This window comes from Pseudophryne corroboree, chromosome 7, assembly GCF_028390025.1.
Source record: "Pseudophryne corroboree isolate aPseCor3 chromosome 7, aPseCor3.hap2, whole genome shotgun sequence".
Classification (NCBI taxonomy): Eukaryota; Metazoa; Chordata; class Amphibia; order Anura; family Myobatrachidae; genus Pseudophryne; species Pseudophryne corroboree.
Genome location: NC_086450.1, coordinates 32,492,535 through 32,513,062, shown reverse-complemented (window position 1 = coordinate 32,513,062; position 20,528 = coordinate 32,492,535). Strand labels below are relative to the sequence as shown.

The following is a 20,528-nucleotide window of genomic DNA, read 5'->3' as shown; positions in this document are numbered from 1 at the left end:
GCACTGGTTTATAATTGTCTTCATCAACATCCACTGATTGTGCCCCGTTCATGGCTTGTGCCCCATTATACAGTACGTGCACCACTGATTGTGCCCCCTTCATAGCTTGTGCCCCATTATACAGTACATGTGCCATTGATTGTGCCCCCTTCATAGCTTGTGCCCCATTATACAGTACATGTGCCATTGATTGTGCCCCCTTCATAGCTTGTACCCCATTATACAGTACATGTGCCATTGATTGTGCCCCCTTCATAGCTTGTGCCCCATTATACAGTACATGTGCCACTGATTGTGCCCCCATCATAGCTTGTGCCCCATTATACAGTACATGCACCACTGATTGTGCCCCCTTCATAGCTTGTGCCCCATTATACAGTACGTGCACCACCGATTGTGCCCCCTTCATAGCTTGTGCCCCATTATACAGTACGTGCACCACCGATTGTGCCCCCTTCATGGCTTGTGCCCCATTATACAGTACGTGCACCACCGATTGTGCCCCCTTCATGGCTTGTGCCCCATTATACAGTACGTGCACCACCGATTGTGCCCCCTTCATAGCTTGTGCCCCATTATACAGTACGTGCACCACCGATTGTGCCCCCTTCATAGCTTGTGCCCCATTATACAGTACGTGCACCGCCGATTGTGCCCCCTTCATAGCTTGTGCCCCATTATACAGTACATGCACCACCGATTGTGCCCCCTTCATAGCTTGTGCCCCATTATACAGTACGTGCACCACCGATTGTGCCCCCTTCATGGCTTGTGCCCCATTATACAGTACGTGCACCACCGATTGTGCCCCCTTCATAGCTTGTGCCCCATTATACAGTACGTGCACCACCGATTGTGCCCCCTTCATAGCTTGTGCCCCATTATACAGTACATGCACCACCGATTGTGCCCCCTTCATAGCTTGTGCCCCATTATATAGTACATGCACCACCGATTGTGCCCCCTTCATAGCTTGTGCCCCATTATATAGTACTTGCACCACTGATTGTGCCCCCTTCATAGCTTGTGCCCCATTATATAGTACTTGCACCACTGATTGTGCCCCCTTCATGACTTGTGCCCCATTATACAGTACATGCACCACTGATTGTGCCCCCTTCATGGCTTGTGCCCCATTATACAGTACGTGCACCACCGATTGTGCCCCCTTCATAGCTTGTGCCCCATTATACATTATATGCCAATGATCCATATAGTATTATATACAACCTGCTTCTATAGCTATATTCTATTATATCCATCATGCTTCTATATCAATATAGTATTATATACAACCCCCTTCTATGTCCATATATTATTATATACAACCAACTTCTAGTGTATATCCATATACTATTATATACAACCTGCTTCTATATCCATATACTATTATATACAACCAACTTCTACTGTATATCCATATACTATTATCTACAACCTGCTTCTATATCCATATACTATTATCTACAACCTGCTTCTATATCCATATACTATTATATTATGTACAACCTGCTTCTATATCCATATATTATTGCAGTATATACAATCTGCTTCTATATTCATATACTATTGCATACAAGCTCCTTCTATATCCATATAGTATAATAGTATTATGTACAACCTACAGTACATCCATAACGTTTACACACTACTTATATTGTGTGTATCTCAGCTAAGCTCCTACTTGCAGCAGATATCCATACAGTATAATACTAACGTTGTGTTACCTCTGTGTAGAAAGTGTATAATAATGAAGCAAAGGGAAATCACCTGTATCGCAGGCTCTCAGGCGGCATCAGCTCTAAGGTATGTGTCGGCCCATAGAGATTTGCCACTAATAATTTCACGGTGGGATTTGTCTGACCAGCCTACAGGAAAGAGACATAAAGTTACATACTGTACATACACAGAACTAATGAGGTGTTATTTATTATCCCGTCTTTCTTACTCCCATGGTGCATTATGTTATTTATTATCCCGTCTTTCTTACTCCCATGGTGCACTGTGTTATTTATTATCCAGTCTCTCTTAAGGCCCGTACACACTGGCCGATATATCGTCCGTTCTCTTGAACGGCCGATATATCGCGGGTCCGTCGGCCAGTGTGTACGGCCGATACGTCTGTGAACTCCGTCGTTCACAGACGTATCGCGTCGGCCCCGCAGCACAGCCGACGACCAATATATCTACCGATATAGTGGCGCGTCGCTGTGTGTGTATGGGCGGTCAGCCGACCGCCCACACACATGCTGTGGTGGCCGGCGGTGATTGACAGCTGAACTGGGCGGGCATGTGTACACGCCCGCCCAGTTCATGACGTCAGTCCCCGACGGATCGGCCAGTGTGTATGCTCAACACACTGCCCAATCCGTCCATAGATATATCTGCAGATCAATTGATCGGCAGATATATCTTCCAGTGTGTACCCACCTTTACTCTCATGGTGCACTGTGTTATTTATTATCCCGTCTCTCTTACTCCCATAGTGCACTGTATTATTTATTAACCCGCCTCTCTTACTCCCATAGTGCATTGTGTTATTTATTATCCTGCATCTCTTACTCCCATAGTGCATTGTGTTATTTATTATCCTGCATCTCTTACTCCCATAGTGCATTGTGTTATTTATTATCCCGTCTCTCTTACTCCCATAGTGCACTGTGTTATATTAATCCCGTCTCTCTTACTCCCATGGTGCACTGTGTTATTTATTATCCCGTCTCTCTTACTCCCATGGTGCACTGTGTTATTTATTATCCCGTCTCTCTTACTCCCATGGTGCACTGTGTTATTTATTATCCTGTCTTTCTTACTCCCATAGTGCATTGTGTTATTATCCCGCATCTCTTACTCCCATAGTGCACTGTGTTATTTATTATCCCGTCTCTCTTACTCCCATGGTGCACTGTGTTATATTAATCCCGTCTCTCTTACTCTCATGGTGCACTGTGTTATTTATTATCCCGTCTCTCTTACTCCCATGGTGCACTGTGTTATTTATTATCCCGTCTCTTACTCCCATAGTGCACTGTGTTATTTATTATCCTGTCTTTCTTACTCCCATAGTGCACTGTGTTATTATCCCGTCTTTCTTACTCCCACAGTGCACTGTGTTATTTATTATCCTGTCTCTCTTACTCCAATAGTGCACTGTTATTTATTATCCCGTCTCTCTTACTCCCATGGTGCACTGTGTTATATATAATCCCGTCTCTCTTACTCCCATGGTGCACTGTTATTTATTATCCCGTCTCTCTTACTCCCATAGTGCATTGTTATTTATTATCCCGTCTCTCTTACTCCCATAGTGCATTGTTATTTATTATCCCGTCTCTCTTACTCCCATAGTGCATTGTTATTTATTATCCTGTCTCTCTTACTCCCATGGTGCACTGTGTTATTTATTATCCTGTCTTTCCTACTCCCATGGTGCACTGTGTTATTTATTATGTCAATCTCTTACTCCCATAGTGCACTGGGTTATTTATTATCACACATCTCTTACTCCCATGGTGCACTGTGTTATTTATTATCCCGTCTCTCTTACTTCCATAGTGCATTGTGTTATTTATTATCCCGTCTCTCTTACTCCCACAGTGCACTGTGTTATGTACCATCCTGCATCCCTCACTCCCATAATGCACTGTGTTATTTATTATGCCGCATCTCTTACTCCCATAATGCACTGTGTTATTTATTATCCCGCATCTCTTACTCCCATAGTGCATTGTGTTATTATCTCGCATCTCTTGATCACATAGTGTACTGTGTTATTTATTATTCTGTCTCTCTTACTCCCATAGTGCATTGTGTTATGTACTGTACCAGCCCCCCATCCCTGACTCCCATAATGCATTGTGTTATGTACCATCCAGCACCTTTCACTCCCATACTGCATTGTGCTATGTACCATTCCGCATCCCTGACTCCCATAATGCATTGTGCTATGTACCATCCCGCATCCCTGACTCCCATAATGCATTGTGCTATGTACCATCCTGCATCCCTGACTCCCATAATGCATTGTGCTATGTACCATCCTGCATCCCTGACTCCCATAATGCATTGAGTAACATGTCACTAAACAATGTTCATGTACATATAACAGATCATTGAGCACGTGTTATTACCTTAGGATATGGAAACTGCTTTCCTGGGGGATACAAGCTGCCAGTATACTGAGGAATGATCATATTAGGCACCAAGCTGTCATTTATCATGAGGAACGCCAGCCTCTCGCTATCGGGGGACCACCAGTGAGCCACGTGGGTGCGCAGCAGTTCCTCTGAAAGAAACGCGTCAGCTGTTAGTATCCTGCATTGCGCTTTATGTAGAAAACTACCTTCATAGAAAGAGTCTTTCAGCAGCTCCCAAGTATATAAGGGGGACATTTACTAAGCTGTTATAAGAACGGAGAAGTGAGCCAGAGGAGAAATTTCCCCTTCAACCAATCAGCAGCTCTGTATCATTTTATAGTATGCAAATTATAGATGTTACCTCAGTGCTGATTGGTTGCCATGGGCAACTTCTCCACTGGCTCACTTCTCCGCTCTTATCACTGCTTAGTAAATGTACCCCTAAATCCCAGTCCTAGTCCGAGTGCTTACATCAGAAAAACAAGTGCTGGAGCGAGGAGCACGCTCAGGAATACTGCAGATATACACACAGGGGTTTCCTTAGTCTTCCCACTGTAAATCACTGGTGTAGCCTAACACCCTGCATACTGATATCACTGCCTCCCCCACAGGCCACTCATCTGCTGTCTGCTCACACGCAATGTTCTCCTATTGAGGACTCTTACGCACACTGAGGCGCTGATGCAGAGTCCTGGGTGCTAGAGACCTCTCAGAAACCAGACAGATTTGTAAGTGCCTGCATGTCCGCCGACGCTCTCATGACACAGCCTAAGAGCACTTACTGTAGCTTGCCCACATATGCCCAGTTACACCCATAGTGGAGATGCACAGGCCCGCTGAGACAGCCACGGGGCCTGGGTACTGAATGGGGCGTGGCCATATACCCTTTCTTGTAAAAATGGAAAATAATATGCACGGCCCCTCTCTGCAGCTTGTCCATGCTCCAACCGGACCCTTCCGTCAAGCTAGTGCCCAGATAATTAGTAGTAGTACCCACTCCCCCCATAGGCGTGCGCAGCACATTTTATTAGGGGGTGTACTGTTGGAGGGGTGTGTCTAGCACCGCCTTTTGGGCGTGTCTAGCAACATCTATTGACGGTCAACGCAATATAAAATATCCACCCTTGTACCAATCCTAATAAAGTAGATACATTGTCAGATATTGTGGTGTGCACCAAATAAACACCCCTGATGGCACTCACTGCAATTACACTGCTCCTCCTCAGCCTGGTCTGGCTGCTCCTCTCTTTCCCCTGCAAGCTGCAGCAGCTTACTTACAAGTCAGTCACTCACTGGCACTGACAGTCGCAGACTAGTACTGCTGCTGCTAGAAAAACGAGTGACGTGTCAATGCTGCTGCCAACCGCCTGCCAGTATTGAATTTGTCTTCCTAAGAGGAACGCTGGCTGCATGCTGATCCTCATCAGTGGCTGGCGTTGGCATAGCATAGAAGGAGAGAGGTGGGCATGTGACGGGTGGGCGTGCGAGCAGCATGACGTCATCACGTCACATCATGCTGTTTTTGTACATGGAGGTGGAGCCGGGAGTTTGAAATCCGGTGGCAGTGGTACCCTTGATGAACCCAGGCATCCGGTCAGTAATGCAGTCCTCATAGGGTGCAGCGCAGAGGGGACAGTAATCAGCCTGCTCGGCGATCGCTGCATCAGGCAGCCCCCTGCGCACACCTATGACTCCCCCACAATCTCAGCATCCTGGAGAAGCACAAGACTCTGAATCACCTCAGATGCGAATGTGCAGCCCAAATAAATCGCAAGAGCCATCCTCTAAACAGACTTAGAAGCAACTCTGACTCAGCCACTTAGGGGTATATTTAGTGCCGGTGTTGCCCATAGCAGCCAATCAGATTCTAGCTATCTTCTAAAAGGTGCTAGATAAATGTTAAGTAAAATCTGATTGGTTGCCACTTCTGTAAACACACACTTTAGTAAATATACCCTTTCGTGTTCACTTAGTGCGGGGTTCTAGTGATGCATCTGACAGGCGTCAACAAGCATATCAATCTGTCTGCTCTCTCAGTGTTGGTCCATGCATGGGACGGCTCATCTGTAGATTGCGCATGTCCGCACGATCCAGACACATTTAGAATTGCATCCGATTCAGAATCAGGCCCTTATCGAGCACACTCACACACAGAAAGCAATCATTGGTTCAACATTAGACATGGCAATATTCATTATGCCGACAATTATGATGTTGACATTGTAAAAGTATCAACATGAAACATGACATTGTCAAAATGTTAACATCAGGGTTAGGCTGCAGGATGGAAGGCTTAGGCACTAGGGATAGGTTAGGGTAAGGCAGCATGGGACTGTAGAGTTAGGCACTAGAGATAGGTTAGGGTATGTGGGGGATAAGGGTTAGGCATTAGAGGGAGGGTTAGGGTATGTAGGGGATTAGGGTTAGGCACTAGAGGGAGGGTTACTGTATGTGGGGGATTAGGGTTATGCACTAGGGATAGGTTAGGGTAAGGCTGCATGGGGCATTAGAGTTAGGCACTAGATGGAGGATTAGGGTATGTGGGGGATTAGGGTTAGGCACTAGGGATAGGTTAGGGTAAGGCTGCATGGGGCATTAGGATTAGGCACTAGAGGGAGGGTTAGGGTATGTGGGGGATTAGGGTTAGGCACTAGGGATAGGTTAGGGTAAGGCTGCATGGGGCATTAGGATTAGGCACTAGAGGGAGGGTTAGGGTATGTGGGAGATTAGGGTTAGGCACTAGGGATAGGTTAGGGTAAGGCTGCATGGGGCATTAGGATAAGGCACTAGAGGGAGGGTTAGGGTATGTGGGGGATTAGGGTTAGGCACTAGGGATAGGTTAGGGTAAGGCTGCATGGGGCATTAGGATTAGGCACTAGAGGGAGGGTTAGGGTATGTGGGGGATTAGGGTTAGGCACTAGGGATAGGTTAGGGTAAGGCTGCATGGGGCATTAGGATTAGGCACTAGAGGGAGGGTTAGGGTATGTGGGGGATTAGGGTTAGGCACTAGGGATAGGTTAGGGTTAGGCTGCATGGGGCATTAGGATTAGGCACTAGAGGGAGGGTTAGGGTATGTGGGGGATTAGGGTAAGGCACCAGGGATAGGTTAGGGTTAGGCTGCATGGGGGATTAGGGTTAGGCACTAGAGGGAGGGTTAGGGTATGTGGGGGATTAGGGTTAGGCACTAGGGATAGGTTATGGTAAGGCTGCATGGGGCATTGGATTTAGGCACTAGAGGGAGTGTTAGGGTATGTGGGGGATTAGGGTTAGGCACTAGGGATAGGTTAGGGCAAGGCTGTATGGGACATTAGGATTAGGCACTAGATGGAGGGTTAGGGTATGTGGGGGATTAGGGTTAGACACTAGGGATAGGTTAGGGTTAGGCTTCATGTGGGGATTAGGGTTAGGCACTAGGGATAGGTTAGGGTAAGGCTGCATGGGACATTAGGATTAGGCACTGGAGGGAGGGTTAGGGTAAGTGGGGGATTAGGGTTAGGCACTAGATGGAGGGTTAGGGTATGTGGGGGATTAGGGTTAGGCACTAGAGTTAGGTTAGGGTAAGGCTGCATGGGGCATTAGGATTAGGCACTAGATGGAGGGTTAGGGAATGTGGGGGATTAGGGTTGGACACTAGGGATAGGTTAGGGTAAGGCTGCATGGGGGCATTAGGATTAGGCACTAGATGGAGGGTTAGGGTATGTGGGGGATTAGGGTTAGGCACTAGGGATAGGTTAGGGTTAGGCTGCATGGGGCATTAGGATTAGGCACTGGAGGGAGGGTTAGGGTATGTGGGGGATTAGGGTAAAGCACTAGGGATAGGTTAGGGTTAGACTGAATGGGGGAATTAGGGTTAGGCACTAGAGGGAGGGTTAGGGTATGTGGGGGATTAGGGTAAGGCACTAGGGATAGGTTAGGGTAAATCTTAGCGTCAAGGGAAGAGATTAGCGTTAAGGGGACAATGGTCAACGGGACAGAGCTCTATCAGATGTCTGCGCCAGAAGTCACGCTTTACAATACATGAGCGTCAGGACTCGAAAGACGCTACTGGCTCCACTGCAGCCGTTGGGCCACCAGGGATATGTTGGAATTCTAACAACATTTCATCAATGTCTACATGATGAAGGCACACCCTCACACACATTGACTGTTTACACCCAGCACTCACCTACTGGGGGTAATTCTGAGTTGATCGCAGCAGGATTTTTGATAGCAATTGGGCAAAACCATATGCACTGCAGGGGAGGCAGATATAACACGTGCAGAAAGAGTTAGATTTGGGTGGGTTATTTTGTTTCTGTGCAGGGTAAATACTGGCTGCTTTATTTTTACACTGCAAATTAGATTGCAGATTGAACACACCCCACCCAAATCTATTTATTAATTGCTAACAAAAATCCTGCTGCAATCAACTTGGAATTACCCCCATTGAGCAAACTCACCTACATTGACTGTTCACACTCAGCACTCACTTGTAGAGTGCACGCACATAGATTGACTGTTCCACCCAGCACTTACTTTTGAGCGCACTCACCTACATTGGCTGATCACACGCAACACTCGCTTATTGAGCACACTCACATACTTTGGCTGTCTAAACTCAGCAATCACTTATCGAGTGCACTCACCTACACTCACTGTTCTCACTCAGCACTCACTTATTGAGTACACTCACTGCTTTCACTCAGCACTCACTTGAGTACACTATCCTACACTCATACTGAGCACTCACCTACTTTAACTGTTCACAACCAGCACTCACTTATTGAGCACACTCACTTACATTGGCCCTCATTCCGAGTTGTTCGCTCGCAAGGCGATTATAGCAGAGTTACACACGCTAAGCCGCCGCCTACTGGGAGTGAATCTAAACATCTTAAATGTGCGACCGATGTATTCGCAATATTGCGATCAAAACCGAGTTAGCAGTTTCTGAGTAACTCCAGACTTACTCTGCCTGTGCGATCAATTCAGTGCTTTTCGGTCCCGGCTGACGTCATAAACACACCCAGCGTTCGCCCAAGCACTCCCACCGTTTCTCCAGACACGCCTGCGTTTTTTCCGGAAACGGTAGCGTTTCCTGCCACACGCCCCTAAAACGCCGTACATCCGCCCAGTAACACCCATTTCCTGTCAATCACAATGCGTTCTCCGGAGCGACGAAAAAGCCGTGAGTAAAATTACTTTCTTCTTAGTAAAGTTACTTGACGCATGCGCAGTGCGAACATTACGCATGCGCACTAAGAGAATTCTCACTGCGATGCGATGAAAAATACCGAGCGAACAACTCGGAATGAGGGCCCTTGACTGTTCACACTGCTCACATATACCGTATATACTCGAGTATAAGTCGACCCGAATATAAGCCGAGGCACCTAATTTTACCACAAAAACCTGGGAAAACGTATTGACTCGAGTATAAGCCTAGGGTGGGAAATGCAGCTCTAGCCGTACACAGCCCTCAGTGCCAGATATGCCCTCATACTGCCAGATATGCCCCCACAGTGCCAGATATGCCCTCATACTGCCAGATATGCCCCCACAGTGCCAGATATGCCACCACAGTGCCAGAAATGCCCTCATACTGCCAGATATGCCCCCACAGTGCCAGATATGCCCCCCACAGTGCCAGATATGCCCCCACAGTGCCAGATATGCCCTCATACTGCCAGATATGCCCCACAGTGCCTGATGTGCCAGATATGCCCTCATGCTGCCAAATATGCCCCACGGTGTCAGATGTGCAAGATATGCCCTCATGCTGCCAGATATGCCCTCATGCTGCTGCCAGATGTGCCCCTCATGCTGCTGCCAGATATGCCCTCATGCTGCTGCCAGATATGCCCCTCATGCTGCTGCCAGATATGCCCCTCATGCTGCTGCCAGATGTGCCCCTCATGCTGCTGCCAGATATGCCCCCTCCCCAAGTGCCAAATATGCTCCCCCAGTGCCTGTTACTTACCCCTCCGTCGATCCCGCGCTGTCTTCTGAAGGAGGGACACGGAGCGCACAGCGCGCGGCTCTCCTGCGTCCCTCCTGCATCTCCGGCGGCCGCGGCGGGTCTACTAAAGGAAGTGCCGGTTCGTAATCAGAGGTCACGAACGGGTACTTCCTTTAATAGACCCGCCGCTGCCGCCGGAGATGCAGGAGGGACACAGGAGAGCCGCGCGCTGTGCGCTCCGTGTCCCTCCTTCACACTACACTCCCTGTCACACTGCACTCCCTGTCACTGTGCACTGACTCGAGTATAAGCCGAGGTGGCTTTTTCAGCACAAAAAAAAGTGCTGAAAAAGTCGGCTTATACTCGAGTATATACGGTATATTATTTTAACTATGAAATTTTGTGTGCATGTAGTCACGTCTCATCACTGACTGTAAGGTATACCTGTCTCATCACTGACTGTAAGGTAATGCTGTCTCATCGCTGACTGTAAGGTACAGCTGTCTCATCACTGACTGTAAGGTATAGATGTCTCATCGCTGACTGTAAGGTATAGATGTCTCATCGCTGACTGTAAGGTATAGATGTCTCATCACTGACTGTAAGGTATAGCTGTCTCATCGCTGACTGTAAGGTAATGCTGTCTCATCACTGACTGTAAGGTATAGCTGTCTCATCACTGACTGTAAGGTATAGCTGTCTCATCACTGACTGTAAGGTACAGCTGTCTCATCACTGACTGTAAGGTACAGCTGTCTCATCACTGACTGTAAGGTAATGCTGTCTCATCGCTGACTGTAAGGTATACCTGTCTCATCACTGACTGTAAGGTACAGCTGTCTCATCACTGACTGTAAGGTATAGCTGTCTCATTACTGACTGTAAGGTATAGCTGTCTCATCGCTGACTGTAAGGTATAGCTGTCTCATCGCTGACTGTAAGGTATAGATGTCTCATCGCTGACTGTAAGGTATACCTGTCTCATCACTGACTGTAAGGTACAGCTGTCTCATCACTGACTGTAAGGTATAGCTGTCTCATTACTGACTGTAAGGTATACCTGTCTCATCACTGACTGTAAGGTATAGCTGTCTCATCGCTGACTGTAAGGTAAAGCTGTCTCATCACTGACTGTAAGGTATAGCTGTCTCATCGCTGACTGTAAGGTATAGCTGTCTCATCAATGACTGTAAGGTATAGCTGTCTCATCAATGACTGTAAGGTATAGCTGTCTCATCACTGACTGTAAGGTATAGCTGTCTCATCGCTGACTGTAAGGTATACCTGTCTCATCACTGACTGTAAGGTATAGCTGTCTCATCGCTGACTGTAAGGTATACCTGTCTCATCACTGACTGTAAGGTATAGCTGTCTCATCGCTGACTGTAAGGTATAGCTGTCTCATCGCTGACTGTAAGGTATAGCTGTCTCATCGCTGACTGTAAGGTATAGCTGTCTCATCACTGACTGTAAGGTATAGCTGTCTCATCACTGACTGTAAGGTATAGCTGTCTCATCACTGACTGTAAGGTATAGCTGCCTCATCACTGACTGTAAGGTATAGCTGCCTCATCACTGACTGTAAGGTATAGCTGTCTCATCACTGACTGTAAGGTATAGCTGTCTCATCACTGACTGTAAGGTATACCTGTCTCATCGCTGACTGTAAGGTATACCTGTCTCATCGCTGACTGTAAGGTATAGCTGTCTCATCACTGACTGTACCCTGTAGCTGTCTCACCAGTGACTGTACCCTATAGCTGTCTCACCAGTGACTGTAAGGTATAGCTGTCTCACCACTGACTGTACATTATAGCTGTCTTACCACTGACTGTAAGGTATAGTTGTCTCACCACTGACTGTACCTTATGGCTGTCTCACCAGTGACTGTACCCTATAGCTGTCTCATCAATGACTGTAAGGTATAGCTGTCTCACCACTGACTGTACCCTATAGCTGTCTCACCAGTGACTGTACCCTATAGCTGCCTCATCAGTGACTGTACCCTATAGCTGTCTCATCACTGATTGTACCCTATAGCTGTCTCACCAGTGACTGTACCCTATAGCTGTCTCACCAGTGACTGTACCCTATAGCTGTCTCACCAGTGACTGTAAGATATAGCTGTCTCATCACTGACTGTACTCTATAGCTGTCTCACCAGTGACTGTACCCTATAGCTGTCTCATCAGTGACTGTACCCTACAGCTGTCTCATCACTGATTGTACCCTATAACTGTCTCACCAGTGACTGCAAGATATAGCTGTCTCATCAGTGACTGTACCCTACAGCTGTCTCATCACTGATTGTACCCTATAACTGTCTCACCAGTGACTGCAAGATATAGCTGTCTCATCAGTGACTGTACCCTACAGCTGTCTCAGCACTGATTGTACCCTATAGCTGTCTCACCAGTGACTGTACCCTATAGCTGTCTCACCAGTGACTGTAAGATATAGCTGTTATATATTTATAGCTGTAAGGTATACAGTAGCTGTCTAATCACTGACTGTACTCTATAGCTGTCTCACCAGTGACTGTACCCTATAGCTGTCTCACCAGTGACTGTACCCTATAGCTGTCTCATCACTGATTGTACCCTATAGCTGTCTCACCAGTGACTGCAAGATATTGCTGTCTCATCACTGATTGTACCCTATAGCTGTCTCATCACTGACTGTAAGATATAGCTGTCTCATCACTGACTGTACCCTATAGCTGTCTCATCACTGATTGTACCCTATAGCTGTCTCACCAGTGACTGCAAGATATAGCTGTCTCACCAGTGACTGTACCCTATAGCTGTCTCATCACTGACTGTAAGATATAGCTGTCTCATAACTGACTGTACCCTATAGCTGTCTCACCACTGACTGTACCCTATAGCTGTCTCACCACTGACTGTACCCTATAGCTGTCTCACCACTGACTGTACTCTATAGCTGTCTCACCAGTGACTGTAAGGTAGCGCTGTGTAATAGTTTATGAGTCACTTATGAAGAACCTCTCTGACATGATAAATAGCGCTGGGGACACTGTAAGTGGCAGCGAATTAACTTGCTGACGGCACGAAAATTGAAAGAAAAATGATTGTTGTCACAGCAGAACTTTGAACCGATCGATCACATACAAGCTCTTTAATAGAAGGTCACAGAGGTTCCCGAGTGTCAACTTCTAGGTCGCTGTTCATGGACTGCACAAAGATTGAAAGTGAAGTGAGAAGATTTAGCTTACCCTCGTAAAGCCAGTCTGCGAGCCCATTGTAAATTATCCCCTCTTTCCCAGACGATGTCAGTCTTAACGAGCTGCTCTTCACGTCCGGCCGATAATAGATGTTATTCTCAAAGATAAAGATCTAGAAGGAAGGTTATCATATTAGGGAGATCATCGCAAAACTGAATAATAATAATAAGATTTTACTTACCGATAAATCTATTTCTCGTAGTCCGTAGTGGATGCTGGGGACTCCGTCAGGACCATGGGGATTAACGGCTCCGCAGGAGACAGGGCACAAAAATAAAGCTTTAGGATCAGGTGGTGTGCACTGGCTCCTCCCCCTATGACCCTCCTCCAAGCCTCAGTTAGGATACTGTGCCCGGACGAGCGTACACAATAAGGAAGGATCTTGAATCCCGGGTAAGACTCATACCAGCCACACCAATCACACCGTACAACCTGTGATCTGAACCCAGTTAACAGTATGATAAACGTAGAAGCCTCTGAACAGACGGCTCACAACAACCCGATTTTTTTGTAACAATAACTATGTACAAGTATTGCAGACAATCCGCACTTGGGATGGGCGCCCAGCATCCACTACGGACTACGAGAAATAGATTTATCGGTAAGTAAAATCTTATTTTCTCTGACGTCCTAGTGGATGCTGGGACTCCGTCAGGACCATGGGGATTATACCAAAGCTCCCAAACGGGCGGGAGAGTGCGGATGACTCTGCAGCACCGAATGAGAGAACTCCAGGTCCTCTTTAGCCAGGGTATCAAATTTGTAGAATTTTACAAACGTGTTCTCCCCCGACCACGTAGCTGCTCGGCAGAGTTGTAATGCCGAGACCCCTCGGGCAGCCGCCCAGGATGAGCCCACCTTCCTTGTGGAATGGGCCTTGACAGATTTAGGCTGTGGCAGGCCTGCCACAGAATGTGCAAGCTGAATTGTGCTACAAATCCAACGAGCAATCGTCTGCTTAGAAGCAGGAGCACCCAGCTTGTTGGGTGCATACAGTATAAACAGCGAGTCAGATTTTCTGACTCCAGCCGTCCTTGAAATATATATTTTCAATGCCCGGACAACGTCCAGCAACTTGGAATCCTCCAAATCGCTAGTAGCCGCAGGCACCACAATAGGCTGGTTCAGGTGAAACGCTGACACCACCTTAGGCAGAAACTGAGGACGCGTCCGCAGTTCTGCCCTGTCCGAATGGAAAATCAGATATGGGCTTTTATACGATAAAGCCGCCAATTCTGATACTCTCCTGGCCGAAGCCAGGGCCAGTAGCATGGTTACTTTCCACGTAAGATATTTCAAATCTACCGATTTGAGTGGCTCAAACCAATGTGATTTGAGAAAATCCAAAACTACATTAAGGTCCCACGGAGCCACTGGGGGCACAACCGGGGGCTGTATATGTAGTACTCCTTTCACAAAAGTCTGGACTTCAGGAACTAAAGTCAATTCTTTCTGGAAGAAAATCGACAGGGCCGAAATTTGAACCTTAATGGACCCCAATTTGAGGCCCATAGACAATCCTGTTTGCAGGAAATGTAGGAATCGACCCAGTTGAAATTCCTCCGTGGGGGCCTTCCTGGCCTCACACCACGCAACATATTTTCTCCAAATGCGGTGATAATGTTGTGCAGTCACCTCCTTCCTGGCTTTTACCAGTGTAGGAATGACCTCTTCCGGAATGCCTTTTTCCCTTAGAATTCGGCGTTCAACCGCCATGCCGTCAAACGCAGCCGCGGTAAGTCTTGGAATAGACACGGTCCCTGCTGAAGCAGGTCCCGTCTTAGAGGTAGAGGCCACGGATCTTCCGTGAGCATCTCCTGAAGTTCCGGGTACCAAGTTCTTCTTGGCCAATCCGGAGCCACGAGTATCGTTTTTACTCCCCTTTGCCGTATAATTCTCAGTACTTTTGGTATGAGAGGCAGAGGAGGAAACACATACACTGACTGGAACACCCACGGTGTTACCAGAGCGTCCACAGCTATTGCCTGAGGGTCTCTTGACCTGGCGCAATACCTGTCCAGTTTTTTGTTGAGGCGAGACGCCATCATATCCACCTTTGGTTTTTCCCAACGGTTCACAATCATGTGGAAAACTTCTGGATGAAGTCCCCACTCTCCCGGGTGTAGATCGTGTCTGCTGAGGAAGTCTGCTTCCCAGTTGTCCACTCCCGGAATGAACACTGCTGACAGTGCTATCACATGATCTTCCGCCCAGCGAAGAATCCTTGCAGCTTCTGCCATTGCTCTCCTGCTTCTTGTGCCGCCCTGTCTGTTTACGTGGGCGACTGCCGTGATGTTGTCCGACTGGATCAACACCGGCTGACCCTGAAGCAGGGGTTTTGCCAGGCTTAGAGCATTGTAAATCGCTCTTAGCTCCAGTATATTTATGTGAAGAGACATCTCCAGGTTTGACCATACTCCCTGGAAGTTTCTTCCCTGTGTGACCGCTCCCCAGCCTCTCAGACTGGCATCCGTGGTCACCAGGACCCAGTCCTGTATGCCGAATCTGCGGCCCTCTAACAGAAGAGCACTCTGCAACCACCACAGAAGAGACACCCTTGTCCGTGGCGATAAGGTTATCCGCTGATGCATCTGCAGATGCGATCCGGACCATTTGTCCAGCAGATCCCACTGAAAAGTTCGTGCGTGGAATCTGCCGAATGGAATCGCTTCGTAAGAAGCCACCATCTTTCCCAGGACTCTTGTGCATTGATGCACAGACACTTTTCCTGGTTTTAGGAGGTTCCTGACAAGTTCGGATAACTCCTTGGCTTTCTCCTCCGGAAGAAACACCTTTTTCTGAACAGTGTCCAGAATCATTCCCAGGAACAGCAGACGTGTTGTCGGGGTCAACTGAGATTTTGGAAAATTCAGAATCCACCCGTGTTGTTGCAGCACTACTTGGGTTAGTGCTACTCCGTCCTCCAGCTGTTCTCTGGACCTTGCCCTTATCAGGAGATCGTCCAAGTAAGGGATAATTAATACGCCTCTTCTTCGCAGAAGAATCATCATTTCGGCCATTACCTTGGTAAAGACCCGAGGTGCCGTGGACAATCCAAACGGCAGCGTCTGAAACTGATAATGACAGTTTTGCACCACGAACCTGAGGTACCCTTGATGTGAAGGGCAAATTGGGACATGCAGGTTAGCATCTTTTATGTCCAGGGACACCATAAAGTCCCCTTCTTCCAGATTCGCTATCACTGCTCTGAGTGACTCCATCTTGAACTTGAATTTTTGTATGTACAGGTTCAAAGATTTCAGATTTAGAATAGGTCTTACCGAGCCGTCCGGCTTCGGTACCACAAATAGTGTGGAGTAATACCCCTTTCCCTGTTGTAGGAGGGGTACCTTGACTATCACCTGCTGAGAAAACAGCTTGTGAATGGCTTCCAATACCGTCGCCCTGTCTGAGGGAGACGTTGGCAAAGCAGACTTTAGGAACCGGCGAGGGGGAGACTTCTCGAATTCCAACCTGTAACCCTGAGATACTACCTGCAGGGTCCAGGGGTCCACCTGTGAGCAAGCCCACTGCGCGCTGAAATTCTTGAGTCGACCCCCCACCGCTCCTGAGTCCGCTTGTAAAGCCCCAGCGTCATGCTGAGGGCTTTGCAGAACCCGGGGCGGGCTTCTGTTCCTAGGAAGGAGCTGCTTGCTGCCCTCTCTTACCCTTTCCTCTGCCTCGGGGCAGATATGACTGTCCTTTTGCCCGCTTGTTCTTATAGGACCGAAAGGACTGCGGCTGAAAAGACGGTGTCTTTTTCTGTTGGGAGGGGGTCTGAGGTAAAAAGGTGGATTTTCCGGCAGTTGCCGTGGCCACCAGATCCGATAGACCGACGCCAAATAATTCCTCCCCTTTATACGGCAATACTTCCATATGCCGTTTGGAATCCGCATCACCTGACCACTGTCGCATCCATAAACTTCTTCTGGCAGATATGGACATCGCACTTACTCTCGATGCCAGAGTGCAAATATCCCTCTGAGCATCTCGCATATAAAGAAAAACATCCTTTAATTGCTCTAAAGTCAATAAAATACTGTCCCTATCCAGGGTATCAATATTTTCAGTCAGGGAATCCGACCAGACCACCCCAGCACTGCACATCCAGGCTGAGGCGATGGCTGGTCGCAGTATAACACCAGTATGTGTGTATATACTTTTTAGGGTAGTTTCCAGCCTCCTATCAGCTGGATCCTTGAGGGCGGCCGTATCAGGAGACGGTAACGCCACTTGTTTTGATAAGCGTGTGAGCGCCTTATCCACCCTAGGGGGTGTTTCCCAGCGCGCCCTAACCTCTGGCGGGAAAGGGTATAATGCCAATAACTTTTTTGAAATTAGCACTTTTCTATCTGGGTTAACCCACGCTTCATCACATACATCATTCAATTCCTCTGATTCAGGAAAAACTACAGGTAGTTTTTTCTGACCCCACATAATACCCCTTTTTGTGGTACTTGCAGTATCAGAGATATGTAAAGTCTCCTTCATTGCCGTGATCATATAACGTGTGGCCCTACTGGAAAATACGTTTGTTTCTTCACCGTCGACACTAGATTCAGTGTCCGTGTCTGGGTCTGTGTCGACCGACTGAGGTAAAGGGCGTTTTACAGCCCCTGACGGTGTCTGAGACGCCTGGGCAGGTACTAACTGGTTTGCCGGCCGTCTCATGTCGTCAACTGATTTTTGTAATGTGCTGACATTATCACGTAATTCCATAAACAAAGCCATCCATTCCGGTGTCGACTCCCTGGGGGGTGACATCACCATTACCGGCAATTGCTCTGCCTCCACACCAACATCGTCCTCATACATGTCGACACACACGTACCGACACACAGCAGACACACAGGGAATGCTCTATTGAAGACAGGACCCCACTAGCCCTTTGGGGAGACAGAGGGAGAGTTTGCCAGCACACACCCAAGCGCTATAATATATATGGGAACAACCCTATATAAGTGTTGTATCCTTATAGCAGCTTAAATATAGTAATATCGCCAAAAAAGTGCCCCCCCTCTCTGTTTTACCCTGTTTCTGTAGTGCAGTGCAGGGAAGAGTCCTGGGAGCCTTCTTCACAGCGGAGCTGAGCAGGAAAATGGCGCTGTGTGCTGAGGAGAATAAGCCCCGCCCCCTATTTCGGCGGGCTCTTCTCCCGGAGTTTGTGAGATCTGGCAGGGGTTAAATACATCCATATAGCCTCAAGGGCTATATGTGATGTATTTTTAGCCATAAAAAAGGTATTATACATTGCTGCCCAGGGCGCCCCCCCCAGCGCCCTGCACCCTCAGTGACCGCTGTGTGAAGTGTGCTGACAACAATGGCGCACAGCTGCAGTGCTGTGCGCTACCTCATGAAGACTGAAAAGTCTTCTGCCGCCTGTTTCTGGACCTCTTCAATCTTCGGCATCTGCAAGGGGGGTCGGCGGCGCGGCTCCGGGACCGGACTCCATGGCTGGGCCTGTGTTCGATCCCTCTGGAGCTAATGGTGTCCAGTAGCCTAAGAAGCCAATCCATCCTGCACGCAGGTGAGTTCACTTCTCTCCCCTAAGTCCCTCGATGCAGTGAGCCTGTTGCCAGCAGGACTCACTGAAAATAAAAAACCTAAAAACTTTTTCTAAGCAGCTCTTTAGGAGAGCCACCTAGATTGCACCCTGCTCGGACGGGCACAAAAACCTAACTGAGGCTTGGAGGAGGGTCATAGGGGGAGGAGCCAGTGCACACCACCTGATCCTAAAGCTTTATTTTTGTGCCCTGTCTCCTGCGGAGCCGTTAATCCCCATGGTCCTGACGGAGTCCCAGCATCCACTAGGACGTCAGAGAAAATACATTTAAGGTCATTTACAAACGACTAAAGCGCAAAGCGCACACTGCTCTCTCGTTATGGGGGTAATTCTGAGTTGATCGCAGCAGGAACTTTGGGGGTAATTCCAAGTTGATCGCAGCAGGAAATTTTTCAGCAGTTGGGCAAAACCATGTGCACTGCAGGGGGGGCAGATATAACATGTGCAGAGAGAGTTAGATTTGGGTGGGTTATTTGGTTTCTGTGCAGGGTAAATACTGGCTGCTTTATTTTTACACTGCAAATTAGATTGCAGATTGAACACACCCCACCCAAATCTAACTCTCTCTGCACATGTTATATCTGCCCCTCCTGCAGTGCACATAGGGGGTCATTCCGAGTTGTTCGCTCGTTATTTTTTTTTCGCAACGGAGCGATTAGTCGCGAATGCGCATGCGCAATGTCCGCAGTGCGACTGCGCCAAGTAAATTTGCTATGCAGTTAGGAATTTTACTCACGGTTTTTTCTTCGTTCTGGTGATCGTAATGTGATTGATAGGAAGTGGGTGTTTCTGGGCGGAAACAGGCCGTTTTATGGGTGTGTGTGAAAAAACGCTACCGTTTCTGGGAAAAACGCGGGAGTGGCTGGAGAAACGGAGGAGTGTCTGGGCGAACGCTGGGTGTGTTTGTGACGTCAAACCAGGAACGACAAGCACTGAACTGATCGCAGATGCCGAGTAAGTTTGAAGCTACTCAGAAACTGCTAAGAGGTGTGTAATCGCAATTTTGAGAATCTTTCGTTCGCAATTTTACTATGCTAAGATTCACTCCCAGTAGGCGGCGGCTTAGCGTGTGTAAAGCTGCTAAAAGCAGCTTGCGAGCGAACAACTCGGAATGAGGGCCCATGTGCACTGCAGGGGAGGCAGATGTAACATGTGCAGAGAGAGATAGATTTGGGTGGGGTGTGTTCAATCTGCAATCTAAATTGCAGTGTAAAGATAAAGCAGACAGTATTTACCCTGCACAGAAACAAAATAGCCCACCCAAATCTAACTCTCTCTGCACATGTTATATCTGCCTCCCCTGCAGTGCACATGGTTTTGCCCAACTGCTAAAAAATTTCCTGCTGCGATCAACTTGGAATTACCCCCTGTGTGTCATCGTTTCCGCTCAGTGAGGGCACATACAGCAGCTGTGTAGGGGGAGCGCAGTCTGGGGGTCTCTGCTGGGGTCTTGCAGTGGATTGCACAGACAGCTTCTATTTGCAGGATGGGATTATGTAGAGCAGATAAAGGGGGTGTAGGGGGCTCATTCAGCGGGCGTTGCAGGAGAGCTCACAGCCTTTCTGTCCCCACAAGAGAACATGAATTGCACAGCCATCGGTCTAGTCCCGCACCTACACTTATAACGGGGAGCACGCTGCGCTACGC

General features: G+C 47.9%; 1 protein-coding gene across 3 annotated transcripts in view; it reads right to left on the bottom strand.

Moving 5' to 3' along the window:
• Positions 1 to 20,528, bottom strand: part of DPP10 (dipeptidyl peptidase like 10) — a 473,198-nt gene that overhangs the window by 124,412 nt on the left and 328,258 nt on the right. For all 3 annotated transcript variants that reach the window (XM_063932900.1, XM_063932902.1, XM_063932901.1), the window contains 3 exons: positions 13,310 to 13,430; positions 4,131 to 4,285; positions 1,771 to 1,868 (listed from right to left, as the gene is read on the bottom strand). In XM_063932900.1, coding sequence (XP_063788970.1) covers positions 1,771 to 1,868; positions 4,131 to 4,285; positions 13,310 to 13,430 — 374 coding nt within the window. The remainder of the gene's footprint in view (positions 1 to 1,770; positions 1,869 to 4,130; positions 4,286 to 13,309; positions 13,431 to 20,528) is intronic.